The sequence below is a fragment of the Silurus meridionalis genome, chromosome 2, assembly GCF_014805685.1.
Source record: "Silurus meridionalis isolate SWU-2019-XX chromosome 2, ASM1480568v1, whole genome shotgun sequence".
Classification (NCBI taxonomy): domain Eukaryota; kingdom Metazoa; phylum Chordata; class Actinopteri; order Siluriformes; family Siluridae; genus Silurus; species Silurus meridionalis.
Window position 1 is genome coordinate 26,886,054 of NC_060885.1, and position 16,379 is coordinate 26,902,432.

Consider the following 16,379-nt stretch of genomic DNA (forward strand, 5'->3'; position numbering starts at 1 on the left):
GACCTTAAATTATTTATTATTTAGGTGCTTTTACTTTCTCTTTCAGACTGAACCTGGAAAACAAACTCACTCAGCCAAACACACACACACACACACACACACACACACACACACACACACACACACACACACACATGTTCATAAGCTGTCCTTGGTACTTATATCCTCTACAGTAGAATTATTGCTGGTCAAACAGCTTGGATGTCCTGCCACATGTATCATGTGTTGCTTCTGTACTCAAAGGGGTTTGGATGCTCTGGGAGTGTGCGCCCTTTGCCTCTCTTGTTAAACTGATTTTGAAACCCCAACAAAGTCCTATTAAATCCTTAACATCATAATATTTTTTTTTTTTTTTTTTTTTTTTTAAAACGTTGGTTAAAAATCTAGCCAATATCGCCCCCTGCTGTTCTACATGGGCAATGGCTGGTTATTAATGAAAAATGTCGGATTCACTTTATACGCCGGGTTATCAGTGATTTTCCTCGTGAGTTTGTAACTGCATGTTTTTATCTAAATATTTCGTTTTCATACACACAACCTCATCAAAGCTAATCTTCGACTCGCTGCTCATAGTGAACTAGTCACCTTAATACACACTGTTATTGTGTTTTTAACTGTGCAATAATAAAATAACAAATTTTAGTGCAATAACACTAATTTAAAATGGGCACTATTACCTATTTGCATTATGTTTGAAAGCTTTATTGGCTCTTTTTTTAAGCTCTTTTATTTTTATTTTGTATTTATACACTGTGATGTATATACTTGTCATGTCTCCATATATTTGCACATTTCTTTTCTTTGCTGCTGTAACACACAGAAATTCCCCCACTGTAAGGAGAAAAAAGGTACGTATATGTTATCTTATCTTAGAGTTTCTATTGTAATGACAATTAAATTTCACACCATAGTTTACACAGATGGAATAAAATAAACTAGTATGACATTTTAATAACAAATCTTTTGTTACACACTTACAGAACATTAAAAGCAGATATTATTTTATATAACAATAAAGTAAAAAGCCAGTCTCCCCGTCGGGGAATCGAACCCCGGTCTCCCGCGTGACAGGCGGGGATACTTACCACTATACTAACGAGGAGCAATTGTTTATCGTTTTTGATAACTATTCGCTTTTTTGTAATAAAGTTAGCCAATAGTTAATTGTACAGTAATTGCTAATTGTAATAAGGCTATCAGACATATTGCTACACCAATCGATTTGAAATTCCCAAACTGCACATCTCTAACATTTAATCAGAAGATTAGCTAGTTGGGCCTGAACTCCTCCTTCTGTACAAGGATTCTAGACTTTTTGACTGATATCTTAGACAGTCTGGATTTCAAACAGCCCCCTAACACCATCACACTGAGCAATGGGGACCCCCAGGGCTGTGTACTCAGTCTGCTGCTGTTCACACTGCTGACTCACGGCTGTATAACAATGAACAGCTCCATTCACATCCAATCTCCTGATGGCACGAGCCGATGACATGACCATGGTGAGTCTTATCAGCAAGAATGGCTAGGCAGCATACAGAGATGAAGTGCAGAGGCTAACAGACGTGTAAAGCTAACAACGCGTGTCTGAATGTGGATAGAACATAAGAGATGATTGTTGACTGCAAGAGGACACGTAGTGAGCACTCCACACTGAACATTAAATTCAATTCATTTTTGTTTGTATAGCGCTTTTAACAATGAACATTGTCTCAAAGCAGCTTTACACAGATAATGTGGTGATTAAATGTAAATATGTTCTTTGTAAGTATGTTTGTCCCTGATGAGCAACTGTGGCAAGGAAAAACTCCCCGAGATGGCATAAGGAAGAAACCTTGAGAGGAACCAGACTCAAGAGGAACCCGTCCTCATCTGGGTTGCACCAAATGTCCATTTGAAGCATATATACAAAGTTGCGGGGTACAGTGATGATGATCAGAAGCAAACTGCACTCCCGAGTCAGTGCAGCAGACCGCCAAAACCAACTATAGTCCAATCCGTCCTCAAAGCACCCGTTCTACTCTGGAATTATATGGAACCACCCAAGGTGTTGATGAGAGACCGTCCCAAGCTGCACAGAAGTGTGAAGATCCACGGAGGAGAGGGGCAGGAACAGTGGTCACTGGAGCCTCAGGAGCATGTTTAACTCGACCGAGAGAGAGAGAGAGAGAGAGAGAGAGACGGGAAGAGAAGGATATGGATTATTAGGTGTCCCTATTGGTGTATGAAAGTTAATGTCACTGTGCAGTTTGGACTCCGGCAAGACTCGATATGGCAGCATAACTAAAAGGGAGAACCAGAAGGTAGCACAGACATGAGGGATTTCTGGGATAAGAGACGACCCACCACACCACCGTCAACAAACCTGAGTGAACGTGTGAATGTGAGGGACGACAGCATACAAATATACCAGTTCACCAAACACTCTATATCCATGTTCCCTCCAGATCTGTGCCTTTACCTAAGAAAAAATCTACTGATAAAAGGCTTGACTAAATAAATAAGTTTTCAACCTCGACTTGAACACTGAGACTGTGTCCGAGTCCCGAACACTGATTGGAAGGCTGTTCCATAACTGTGGGGCTTTATAAGAGAAAGATCTGCCCCCTGCTGTAGTCTTCATTATTTGAGGAACCAACAGATAGCCAGCACCTTTTGATCTAAGTAGGCGTGGAGGATCATACTGGTACAGAAGTTCACTCAGATACTGCGGTGCGAGACCGTTAAGTGCTTTATATGCCAGTAGTAATAGTTTATAATCAATGCGAGATTTGATTGGGAGCCAGTGTAGACTAAAACAGGGGTGATGTGGTCGTATTTCCTAGATCTAGTGAGGACCCTTGCTGCTGCATTCTGGACTAACTGAAGCTTATTTATGCACTTACTGCACACCCAGACAGTAAAGCATTACAGTAGTCTAATCTCGAAGTAACAAAAGCATGAACTAGTTTTTCTGCATCCTGTAACGACATCATATTTCTAATCTTAGCAATATTTCTAAGGTGAAAGAAGGTGATTCTGGTGATATTATTCACGTGAGACTCAAAGGAAAGACTCGGGTCAATAATCACACCAAGGTCTTTGACAGCCGTACATGCTGAAACAGAAACACCATCCAGAGATGCTACATAATCGGAAAGTTTATTTCTAGCTGCATGTGGTCCTAGTAAAAGTACTTCCGTCTTTTCTGAGTTGAGCAGAAGAAAGTTATTAAGCATCCACTGTCTAATGTCCTTTACACACTTCTCAACATTGTTAAGCTGATCTCTCATCTGGCTTTGCTGAAATATACAGCTGTGTGTCATCAGCATAGCAATGGAAGCGAATCCCATGTTTATGTATAATTTCACCAAGAGGCAGCATATATAAAGAGAAAAGCAGTGGGCCCAAGACAGATCCTTGAGGAACACCAAACTTTACCTCATAGAGTGTGGAGAACTCACCATTTACATCCACAAACTGATAGCGATCAGTCAAATAAGACCTGAGCCAAGAGAGAGCTGTTCCTTTATTCCTACAACGTTCTCAAGTCTAGCAAGCAGTATAGTGTGATCAATGGTGTCAAAAGCTGCACTAAGGTCGAGCAAAACAAGTAAGGAGACAAAACCCTGATCAGAGGCCAATAACAGGTCATTTACCACCTTAACTAGCGCCGTCTCTGTGCTATGATGAGGCGAAATCCTGACTGATACATTTCAAAATGTTATTCATAAGTAGGTGTGAGCATAACTGCTGTGCTACAACCTTTTCTAAAATTTTGGATATAAAGGGGAGATTTGATATCGGTCTGTAGTTGGACAACTGACATGGGTCAAGGTCAGGTTTCTTAATAAGGGGGTGGATAACTGCCAGTTTGAAGGATTGAGGTACATAACCAGTGCTAATGGAAGAGTTAATTATTTTTAAAACAGGTTTGATTACCTCTGGAGTTATCTGTTTAAAGAAACTAGTAGGCAAGGGATCGAGAATGCAGGTTGATGGTTTTGATGAGGAGATTAATGAAATTAAGTCATTCTCATGAATAGGAGTGAAGCTTTGTAGTTGATTGTCCGTTATAATTACACTGCTGTCTACAGGGTTACTTGTAAAATAATTTGAATTTATATTAACTGTCTGGATTTCTTGCCTGATGTTTTCAATTTTATTAATAAAAAAGTTCATGAAATCATTACTACCTATTGATGGTGTGCATGTTAGTGCAGTGTTTTTATTCCCTGTTAATTTTGCTACCGTGCTGAATAAAAATCTAGGATTATGTTTGTTATTTTCTATGAGGGTGGAGAAATATGCTGATCTGGCAGCACTAAGAGATTTTCTATAATTTAGGAGGCTCTCCTTCCATGCTATTTGAAATACTGTTAATTTTGTTTGACGCCATTTACACCATCAGAACGAGTGTTCTGTTTTAAGGTGCGCGTATGATCATTATACCACTGTGCTAATTTTTTCTCCCTGATCATTTTGGTCTTAAGGGGAGCTACATCATCTAGAGTGTAACCTAACGTTGTTTCTAGATGTTCAGTGGCCCAGTCGAGCTCTGCGGGGTCTGACGGAGATCTATCTAATATCGTAATTTCGGGAAGATTATTAATAAAATGCGCTGCTGTAGCTGACGTGAAAGTACGCTTAACACGGTAACGTGGTGACGTAGAAATGCAATGACTTAGGCAAATTTTAAACGAGATTAGATAATGGTCTGAAATAGCTTCAGACTGTGGAATTATGACTAAGTTTTTTATTTTTAATCCAAATGTTAACAACAAATCGAGAGTGTGTCCACCACTATGAGTGGGTCCTATAACATTCTGATTAATTCCGACTGAATCTAGAATGGACACAACTGCTGCTCTTAAGGAGTCTTCCTGATTATCAAAATGAATATTAAAGTCTCCAACAATTAATGACTTGTCTAAAGAAGTTGCTAGATTTGTAATGAAATCTGCAAATTCTATCAGAAAATCAGAGTAGGACCCTGGGGGTCTATAAATAATAATTAGTGGAATTAACTGACTTGACCTGCTTTCGGACACTAAACATTTTATGTTGGTTTAAAGAACTTCAAATGTTTTACATTTGTGTTTAGTCTTTTGTGTGACGTTTAGATTATTATTATAAATAGCTGCTACCCCACCTCCTCTGCCATTTAGACGGGGTTGGTGTATGTAACTATACCCAGGAGGACTCGCCTCATTTAATGCTACATATTCATTCGATTTAATCCATGTTTCTGTCAAACACATTATATTAAACTCCTGGTCGGTAATAATTTCGTTTATAGTCAGCGCTTTTGGCGTGAGAGATCTAATATTCAACAATCCTATTTTTAGATCAGAGGTGCTGGCTGTGCGTTCAGTCCTATTTAATTTAATGTTAATCAGGTTACTTAAACAGACTTTCTGATAACATCAAAGGCTCCTCCATGAAGATCGTGGAGAGAACCTGGTCTGTAACTCCGATTCTTTAACCAGGAAAGCGCAGCAGCATCTCTACTTACTGACTCTACTTTCTACTTTCTGAGAAAGCTGAGGAAGGAAGCTCCCACCAAAAATCCTCACAATGTTCTACAGATGGACCATCGAAAACATTGTGAGCAGCTGCATAATCGTCTGTTGTTGGAATTTCACAGTCACAGATTGCAAGACCCTACAGCAAATAGTGAGGACGGCTGAGAAGCTCATCTGGGTCTCTCTTCCTTCCATCATTGGCATTTAGACCTTGTCTTGTCTGTTTTGTCATGTAGAGGTTTTATTTATGTCTTTTGAGAGTCACAAACAGCTGGAAGCAAATTCCTTGTGTGTGTCAACACACTTGGCTAATAAACCTGATTCTGATTCTGATTCTGACATGGTATTTCGTAAACCCACCAGCATTGTAGCTGACCACAAACACACACACACCCCTCACACACACTCTTCAAGTTCCTGCCATCTGGAAAAGGTACAGAAGCATTTAGGGCTCAGATCCAGATTCTTTCCACGAACTATCAGATTCCTCAACATCAAGAGACTGGACTGACACACACAAACACACACAAACACACACATTATACATCGAATTATAGTCCTAGTCATGGTCTTTTTCAAAAGACAATTAGACACTTTTGTTGAATTAAAAGCAAGCAATGACTGAACTGAACAGTAACTGAAACAAAACATTACAAAAACTTCAATTTATTTTAATCAAATCAAATAAGCAGTTAACTTTAAACAAGCAAACACATTCCACAAAGACCGTGTTGGCAGACGTTTTAAAGAGACTATTTTAAAATACCCTATATTGCAAAACATTTGCAGACAACTAGTCTTAAGTTTGGTACATCACATTTCACATTTAGTCCAAATTTACTCATAACTCCCTCCACTCTCCTGGGAAGATGTTCCACTAGATTATGTAGTGTGCATATGGACATGTATGTTAGTTAGGGTGTTAGTAAAGTTCGGTATACAAATAAAAATTAAAAAGCGGTATACAAATAAAAATTGAATTGAATTGAATTGAATTGATTTGAATTGAATTGAATTGAATTGAATTGAATGTAGGTGAAGTGAAGAGGCATGGGGTGCTGTCAGTGTTCACATTCAGCCCAAAGGTGTTTAGTAGGATTGAAGTCAGAGCTCTATGGCAAGCCATTTAGGATCTTCCTCTCCAAGCCACCGATCTTCATTAAGCTTAACCATGCTGGAAGAGGTTTGGGTTTTCAAGTTCAAGTAGACACAAAATTTTATTATCCAAAGCATCCAAAGAGGACCTATACAAATTTGTGCCTCCAGCTTTGTGGTAACAGTTAGGATAAAAAACACATATGGCTGGAAAGGTCAGGGGTCTCAATAAATTTGTCCATACTACATACTACATAAATAATGCTTTTATTTTATGCTAGTTATATTATGTTAAGATAATTAGAACTATTACTGCTGTTGTTGAACATGCATCGGTATCTAATGATTTTTTAAGATTTAAGTACCGCAGTACCGCCGCGGATTTCCTTGGGTTGAAAACCATGATTTTGGGTGTAGGAGCGCACGATGGTCACAAGAGGCAGCACTTCGGTCAAAAACCGATACCTTCACGTTGTGCTAACGTTAAACAGGACTTTAAACAAGCAAGCGATTCAAACAAACAAGCGATCTAGTAACAAATTAAAGTTAACAATTTTCTGTTCACAAAATGAACTATAGGTATACAATGGAAACACTTACTCGTAAGCATTGGTGGTTCAGTGGTAGAATTCTCGCCTGCCACGCGGGAGGCCCGGGTTCGATTCCCGGCCAATGCAACTACGTTTTTTCCCCCAGTGTATGTGAGCTTAAAATCAACTTTTCTCATTATATTTAATACAGCTTTAATTGCGTCGCTCATTAATTATTTCAAAACATCAGTTTATCATTTTTAGTTAAACATCGTTTATTAAACATAGTTTAGTTAAGCATCAATTAATCTGAATCGCAAATGTCACCCATCTTTGAGTTTTAGTATTATGGGTATAAAATGTGCCCTTTTATACCTTCACACTAGCCACATTCCCCCCAAAACATTTCTTATAACATTCAAAGCATTAGCATTTATTATATTTAAAATGTTTGTAATAGCTAAGAATAACATAACTAGCAAGTAACGTGTTCAACTAACACACCTCTTACATTAGAGACTAGCTGGCTACTTACCCCCTTACATCACTCACAATTACCCCTGACAATTACATCGAGCAGTATCATCGACAAAATCAGTTCAACTAATGTGAATTTATTTCAAATCATATGCGGGCAGATCTGAAATGTGCTGTAAAGTTGTAAAATGCAGGGAACACAGATTCATTTAAGAGAGGAGCATTTCAATCATGCAATTTGTAATCTTGCGTACCAGTGTAGATTTATTCATTGCTAGAGACTCAAAGCACTTTTGTACGTCGCTCAGGATAAGGGTGTCTGCTAATTGACGCAAATGTAAATGTATATATATATATATATTTTTTTTACCTCTGACCTTAAGATATCAATTGGGTAAATAAACAATGTTTTCCATAGGTTAGGAACAATCTTGCATGGTCGGATGAACCATGTGGGCAAATGTGTTATGAAAAGTGAAATGGTCTGTTAAAACCTCATGTCAGCAGTGGGATAATGTTTCAAACACACAAAGTGCACTGAAACTAAAAACTCTGCCAATGCACCAAAGACACAACAGCAGGAAGGTAAATGTGCTTATAAAAAGACCAGCAGGAAGCACAGTGAACGAGTCCTGGTGCAGTAATCAATAAGATCAATGAGAAAAATCTTTTAGTTACAAAGATACAGAGTGTGTTGTTCTCTGTGTGATGATAAAGCCTGCGATTTGATCAGTGTAATGCATATAAAAAAAAATACAGTGTATGTGTGTGTGTGTGTGTGTGTGTGTGTGTGTGTGTGTGTGTGTGTGTGTGAGAGAGAGAGAGAAAGAGGGTGATAGAGAGAGAGAGGGGGGGGTGTCTTTGGTTATACATGCGCATGTCAAATTAGTGCTTTAAAGGACAATAGGCTTTGAACAGCATCTCAGAGTCTTTTACCAATCACACATAACAAAGAAGATGATGTGTGTGTGTGTGTGTGTGTGTGTGTGCGTATCAGATTTTGATCACATAGTTGTTTAGTCTCTTTCACACTAGCAGGTGAGAAGAGCTGCAAACAATTAATGAATGATGTTGATGTTTATGACCCTGAAGGTGAAAATTAGTCTTATGGCGTCATTGCACCACACACACAAACACACACACACAAACAAACACATATTTATGGATATTTAGACAAGGCAAGTGCTTTTTGTCTTTTGAGATATACATGTTCCTTTTGTTTTTTTGCAACAAACGAAGTAAAATAATTTAACAATGGATGATTGGAAGAAATTTCTGTGGACAGACGGATTAGATATTTTTGGCTCAAACAGAAGATTGTTATCTATCATGGAATGGCCTGTCTACTCACCACACCCAAATCCTATTGAACTACTCTGGAATAAACTGGGAAAATAGTAAATAAATTAAAAATGAAGTGTAACATCTTTATATTTATATATTTGTTTGGTCTATAATACTTATTATACTAATACATTATTATGTTTGTTGCATAAAAACAGAAGGAACATGTGTCTCTTAAAAAACTATAAAGGTCTTGGTGTTACCAAACTTTTAACAGGCAATAGTTATATTAAACAAATTAAAGAGTGAAAGTCAAAAGGTATCAAGCAAATGATGTGAATTAATATAATATGCACACTGAGATACAGTATTTCACAAAAACACTCAGGTGTAATTAGGCTAAATTGAAAGTCAGTAGTGTAGTTTTTAAGCTGCTATATTTCTGGCTGTCTGTTTGCAAAGGGATGTACTATACTCTGTGAAGTTTAACATTTATTTTAATCATAATTCAATCTTAAGCTCTGTGCATGAGCAAAACTTCTAATTTATATACAGGATATATCTTACCCCAGTACGCCTCCACAAAATGTGCCCAAATGTATCTCAGATGTGTTTTAAATGTAAATCTGAAATAGGAACGTTAATGCATTTATTTTGGGACTGTAAGAACATTAAACCTTTTTGGCATGAGGTACATGATATGGTTCAGAAAACGCTGGCTAAAAAATAAACTTTGTCTCCAACTATTTATTTACTAAACTGCAAAACATCATTAGATTTCTCTACTGACTCACAGTCTTTATTAAATATCATTACTTATTTGGCAAAGAAATGCATACTTATTCTATGGTCATCACCACAGGTACCAACTTTAAAGATGTGTTTAGCACAAATGGCTAATCTTCTCCCTTTGGAAAAACTTATGGATGACCTGCAGAATAAATCCGATGTATTCTGGCAGATATGGACCCCTTTGTGGGATTTACTTGAACAAACAAGACCCTAGCCCTGATTTATGTTATTTTTTTGTGTTTTGTTTTGTTTATTCATTTGTCCATTTGTAATTGTTTCCCTCATGTTTTGATTTGCCCTTTGCCTTTCCATGGTCACTTTCTCATATTAGCAATATATTGTTGTTATTAATATGCTTAATATGTGTGTGTTGAATGATCGGCTCTGTTGTTTTTTGTTTTAGTGAGAAAATGAATTATATTTTAAGATATATTTTTTTGCCACCTATCATAGTGCTGGTGTTAATAATTAATTTATTGTAATAATCTGTACCATGTTTTTTTTTACTGTGTTATGTGCTGTGTTTCTCTAAGTAATCTTACATACATTACATGAACCTGCTATTTTTGTTCTTTGAATATTACAAATCACTCAATATTTGATCTTAAGCATCTTAGCACTTCCAGAACTTATAATGAATGAAATCTGTGAATATATTTATGTAAATATTTGACTTAAAATACAATATTTTCTTCCCTCAAAGGACATATAACATGAAAGTGATTTCAATTATCTTTTATTTTATATCCTCCCTTTGTATAATTTACGGGATGGAATGTGTTAAATTGCATTACAAATAAACTTTAAAAAATATAATTACAATTAAAAATAATAATTCATCAATAATAATTACATAAACAAATAATACAAATGAAACAAATAAACATTCAGCCCATATTGAAACCATCGTTCTATTTAAACGGCTCATGTCACGTGGTCTAAGGGGGCGTCAACATCGCTTGGTTTATTTGTCTGTGTGTGTTTGTTTGTTTGTGCTTTTGGCGTTGAATATAAAGTATTGTGTTCTTTAACCAGATCAAACGAACTAATGCCCTTTTTGTGCACCTTTGGGAAGCTAAAGAAAAGCAATATGCTTGAGAAAAAAACACGGACCGTTTCGGGATACATGGCGGTTATGGAAATAAAATGGGCGTGGTTATACACGAGGGGCGTGGTTAGTTGTGTGTAGGCTACACAAAGGAGCAGCTGTGGCGCGAAAGTGGCGCGCGGGTGCGGTTTATAAGGGCTCGTGCTGCTTATTCACACTAGTTGTAAATAGTCTTTATTTTTTTTTCTTCCGTATCGTCTCTTTTCTTCACGTTTCCCGTTTACTTTGGATTTATAAAGCGCAGACTCAGGTGCGCAGACTCTTTCTTCTTTTGGTCGTTGGAGATTTTTCCCCCCCTCCTTTGTTCCGGAAGTTCAATTGTTCTCTGTCTTTGTCCTTTAGCTCCTGCTTCTTCTTCTTCTTCTTCTTCTTCATGTTCTTCTCCTCATTCCATTTCAATCCGGACGGGAGCAAATGAAACGGTAAATAATAATAATAATAATAATAATCACATATCTCCCCGTTTTGGAGCGGTTGTGCATGGTTGGAGATGAACTCTGATGTATTGACTTTAAGAACTTTAACTCTGCGAAGCAGCTGTTTCCTGGTGGGATTTTTCTCTTTTTTTTCCAAAGTTCTAAAAATATATAGAATATTTTTGTAACGCATGTTAGTAAACCTGAATAATTGTAAACGCTAATAAACCCTTATGTGCACACAATGCAGTAGTAATGTTACCACACGTGCTGCTACTGTATGGTGCGCGTGAGAGGGCGAGCATTGATTTATTCCTTATAATATCCTGAAAAACTAATTTCTAATTTAGATTACGAACTTTGTAAATCGTTATGGCATTTTTAGTCGTTATCGGTTGTAATGTATCGTTTGTTCACGACCAGAATTAAAGCATAATACGCGACTTTTACACTACTTTCATTGTGTTGCATTCTGAGCCCGTGCTTATCTTCTCATCTAAAGGCGGACTATACAATGATGTTTATCGCGATATTTAAGCATCACAATATGCGCAGTAATCCAAATCAGCCTCACGCTTAATCTGTAACGTTTCAGCATTAAAACATCAGTGCTATCAGATGCAATTAACACTGAAGTGCTAATAAACAGTGTGTGTGTTTGGGGGTTACATGTGGTTACATACTTCTGTCATGCTGCTGGAATATTAACACATGTGATTGTGTTGTTGTGTTACAGGTTGTGATTCCAGCTGTGTGTGTGTGGTTTAAACATGGAATGTGATCACCACCAGCACTACTTCTATGACGGGATGGATGGAAGGATCGAAGACTTTTTCACGTCCACAGCTCCCAGCGAAGACATCTGGAAGAAGTTTGAGCTTCTCCCCACGCCGCCTGTGTCTCCTCCCAGGACCTTTCCCACAGGGCGCTTGTTATTTCCACCGCCTGCGTCCGAGAGGAGCATGTGGGCTTCGGACGATTACGGTGTGCTTCCTCTGAAGAAGCTCGACCCGTTGGACATGTTTGGAAACTTGAGTTCCGTGGTGATTAAGGACTGCATGTGGAGCGGTGGCTTTAATGCCACCAGAGTGGCACCTCGCCCAGAAACGCATCAGAACGAACTTGTGCATGTGCACGCTCCACGGATCCAGAGTGCGACAAAACAGACTGATGTACAGGTCACGAGGTGTGTGAACCCAGCTGCTGTCCTCAACCTACCCGTGTCACAGTCCAAAAAAACCCCCGCATCCTCAGGGTCAGAGTCGCGCTCGGACTCGTCTGGTAAGAGTTCCAGCGCATGCACGTTGCCTATGATGTAGGAATGTTGTTGAGGAAGTTATATGTGACTTCCTGTTTCAGCGTTTCGTGGTTGTTTTCCTGTTCTGAGACACGTTGACCGGGAGTGCAAAAGCTGATGAGGAAGTGACATTTTGTGTGTTAATGTTAATTCCCGATCAAGAATCTTCATGTCCCATTTAATCTCCTTATGTGTTTGGACTAAAATTAAAGCCTAAAAGCTTTCCTGTTTCCTGCAGTTTTAGTGCATGAGTTATCATTGTCCTCCGACTCAAACCACTGCCTATATTTCTTTGAAAAATAAAAAAAGTTTTATTTTAATGTTTTTTTTTTTTTTTTTTTTGAGGAATGTTCAGTTGCTGCAAGACATTTTGCATGAACTTGTTTCTTTATCAAGATTGTTTCACACATAACTTATGCAAAAAAGGACAGATACTGGAATCTTGTTTGTGTGTGATTTTTAAGAAAAATGTAAATATGCACACTTTTGACAGACTAGGGATTTACACACTCATTTGAGTTTTAGACTTAAGACACTTATACAAAGATGTAAAAATTGCTAAGTTTGCGCTGTGGTGTTTCTTCCTCAGACGACGATGATGACGATGACGAGATCGATGTAGTGACTGTGGAGAACCGCTTGAAGAAGCGAACTCGCACACCCATCACAATCGCCGTGAGCGCGGACCCACACGGCCCACGCAACAAGCACTTCCATATCTCTCTACACCGCCAGCAACACAACTATGCTGCTCCATCTCCCGAATCGGACGACGAACACCACATGCTCCCTGACGACGATGAGTATGATGAGGAAGAGCCTCTTGGAAAGCGAGCCCGACTTGACCCGTTGCTCTTATCTGCTCCTTCGTCCTCCTCCTCTTCTCCGGCCAGCTCTGACTCTGAGGACTCCACCGAGCAGCGCAGGAACTTCCTGGAGAGAAAAAGGCGAGACGACCTGCGATCTCGCTTCCAGATGCTCCGGAACGAAATCCCTGGTCTGTCAGAGTCAGCAAAATCATCTAAGGTGGCCATCCTGACCCATGCCACTGAGTACCTGCTGCAGCTGCAGACGCGAGAGAGGCGGCAAACGCAGGAGAGGAAGAAACTCAGAGCCAGACGTCAGCTGTTACTGCGCAAAATCAGCGCCCTTAAAAAGTCATAAACTCTATCGGACTGATATTTATTCTTGACGTTAAAGGGGTTAAGTCGAACTAACGCATACATTATGCAAAGAACGTCTAGTTGAAATGACAAATCTTAATAGTTGGTATTCCTGAGATGAGCGCAGTGAGGGCAGCGCAGGTCAAACTAAATTATTGTATGGCCTTAAAGATCTCAAACATGCAAGAACCAAAAACTGAACTTGAACTGTGTTTAACTGGACCATATCTCCTCAAATCATTCCCTTGAATTCAGTTGAATCTGAAATTCAAAGCAGAAATAAATGTGTAATCCGGAGATGCTGTGTTGCTCCCACACTAAGATGGAAGTCTATTGTGCTGTGATCTGATCATGAGGATCCTTGTGTCATATGTGTTTACTCAGGCCTGGAACAGGGGAAAAGAAAACACTGTTAAGCATTGCCTTGTGCTAATTTCTTGGTTTCTCAAGCCAAGTGTAGGAAATGAGATTTCTTACATTTCGGCAAATGTCTAAAAAAAAAATCTGCGTGTGAGTGAAATGATTAAACAGAACAGGTGATAAGGTTGTCGTGTTACACCAGGTAAACTTTGCACATTAGGAGCAGGAAGTGTTTGTATTTTTCTTTATAAGAATGAGATGATTCATTAAATCCTCATGGTTTGTTTGTGTGTGGGTTGGGGGGGGGGGTTAATGATGCACATCTTTCCATGTTTTCCTCAATTACCTCAGTGGTGTGTGTGCGCGTGCAGTTGTGCTTGCTGTAATATTTACACATGGTTTTTTTTTTTTTTTTTTTTTGGGTATTTTTTTTTTTATTATTGAATCTGCACAATGAAATACTTGTCATTTGTGTTTTTCACATCACAGATTCTATTTTGCTAAAAAAAAAATAAATGCAGTTAAAAAAAAATCTTTGTGTGTGGTGAAAGTTGTATGAGGAAGAAAATCTACCAGAAGGCAACAGTTTAACTTCCCTGACCTGCATGACTGGTTATACACACCTGAACAAAATGCACAGTGTGTGTGAAAGAACACTGGGTTACAATTAAGAATGGAAATTATGCAGGCTGTTTTCCTTTGTATAACTGGTTTAATAAAATGTGTTCATTCTCTCATAACCCTAGGTTGTGTGGAAGTAAAGAGGAAGTTGTGACTTGTCTACATTTTCCTCTCTTTGGAGTTTTCATCATTGTGTTTTCAGTACTGCGACACGTTCCACTGTCTGTGTGTTAAAATCACTTTTCTGTATTTATTGCTGTATTTTTATTTTATTTTCCTTTCACACTTCATCTTCTCCTTTTTGCTTCTGAGTGCAGAAGAGAAACACACATGACATAAAAACAAGAAGTAGGCAATGATCTTAAAATTCTAATGGGATGTGTTGTGACATGAGAATGTATCGACCAATAGGAGATGGCAGAGGTAAAGACTTCAGACTTTTCTTTCTGATGTTCAGGCTGTTGCTCACCTCAAGACCTGGATGATGCAGCACTGACCTCATGGTAAGTTTTTTTTTTTTTTTTTTTTCTTTTTTTTTTAAAGCAGATCCCAGTACACACTTCCATTTGGAAGGGGATTTTATCAGGGATCTTGTGTATAATAATAATTATACATTTATCAACTATTCTTTCTTAGCCTCTTTACTATGTGGGTATAAACAGTCATTCACCAACTTCCCCAACTCTCAGCGCTTCACAATTGACCTGAACATTTTCTAAGGGTGCCAATATTTTTCCTAAAAATGTTGCTTTTGCATTTTCTGCTATATGTTCCGTCTTCTGGCCGATTTATTTAATTGTTATTGTAAATCTAGTTATCCGGTTGTGCTTCCAAAATTCACCTTTGGTTGCTTTGGAAATGCCGCATCATTCGAATCCTCCCACTCTGCGTTATGATTGGTCGACGTGACTGTCACTCAGTCTGAGGTTCAGTGTGACTGGTGGATTTTCGGAAGACGCTTTAAATACGACTGGCTAAGGGTTTAATGAAGCGTTATAATGACGGTTATTAAACAAAATTAAACACACACACAATACACATTTACGTGGTGTACGTCCCCAAATGTATATCATTTAGTTAGCACAAAATCATTCCGTTAAGTATATAAAAAATACTGCAGCAATACACACAAGTTTGCGGACGACCATAAGAAACGTATGTGCTTTTTGGACACCCTATTCCACATTCAGTCCCCATCTGCTGCTATAATATCCTCCACTCTTCCGGGAAGATGTTCAGCACGTGGCTTCTGCCATCTAGTGGACGAGAGAGAGATAATTCGAACTGTGTATTAAATTAAAAACTCTTTAATAATTTAGGAAACGTTGTTTATTAGTTTCAGGCATTTTCTTAATAAATTAAACAGTTGTATAATATATTGGTTTTATGTAATCGGTTTTATTTTCATTCTGAACCACTGCACGTGCGCTCATGGAGGTTAATACCATTATAAACAAAATATAAATTAGTTATATGCTATTTATTTACATGTATATTTGTACTCGTTTTGTAGTATTATATTAAAATTAGTGTTGACGCTAAGCACAAGCTCGCAGATATGCATTATTTTTAATGTGAACTGTAAACGCCAGGTTTTTGGCTCGCACGTTCATTCGTCAGTGTTCACGTCCATCTTTTGGGAGGCCCAACAAGAACGTCAGCGCTTTCTGACACGCCATTGGTGTATTCATATTACATCCCGCCTCTTGGCCGCCGCGCGGGGAATCTGATT

The 16,379-nt window shown here is 38.4% G+C and overlaps 1 protein-coding gene and 2 non-coding genes across 6 annotated transcripts; 2 read left to right on the plus strand and 1 right to left on the minus strand.

Annotated features, from left to right (window-relative positions):
• Window positions 1-1,030: 1,030 nt before the first annotated feature.
• On the minus strand, window positions 1,031-1,102 carry trnad-guc. Its single transcript has one exon. It is a non-coding gene; the product is annotated as a tRNA-Asp (tRNA).
• A 6,103-nt stretch (window positions 1,103-7,205) lies between these two features.
• trnag-gcc lies at window positions 7,206-7,276 on the plus strand. Its single transcript has one exon. It is a non-coding gene; the product is annotated as a tRNA-Gly (tRNA).
• Window positions 7,277-10,689: 3,413 nt separating this feature from the next.
• Window positions 10,690-13,987, plus strand: mycla (MYCL proto-oncogene, bHLH transcription factor a). 4 transcript variants are annotated; one of them, XM_046862252.1, is made up of 4 exons: window positions 10,692-11,040; window positions 11,133-11,212; window positions 11,943-12,487; window positions 13,093-13,987. In XM_046862252.1, the coding sequence occupies exons 3-4, from the start codon at window positions 11,977-11,979 to the stop codon at window positions 13,665-13,667; spliced, it is 1,086 nt and encodes a 361-aa protein (XP_046718208.1). In that variant the 5' UTR covers window positions 10,692-11,040; window positions 11,133-11,212; window positions 11,943-11,976; the 3' UTR covers window positions 13,668-13,987. The 4 variants fall into 4 exon arrangements, with proteins under 4 accessions (XP_046718216.1, XP_046718208.1, XP_046718199.1 ...); XM_046862260.1 differs by lacking the exon at window positions 11,133-11,212 and having other exon boundaries at window positions 10,690-11,040; XM_046862243.1 differs by having other exon boundaries at window positions 10,692-11,212.
• Window positions 13,988-16,379: the final 2,392 nt, after the last annotated feature.

Coding starts and splice junctions, on each gene's coding strand:
- mycla (XM_046862260.1), top strand. CDS start 11,977: ATGGAATGTGATCACCACCAGCACTACTTCTATGACGGGATGGATGGA. Junction 12,488..13,092: donor GTCGCGCTCGGACTCGTCTG/GTAAGAGTTCCA, acceptor TTTCTTCCTCAG/ACGACGATGATGACGATGAC.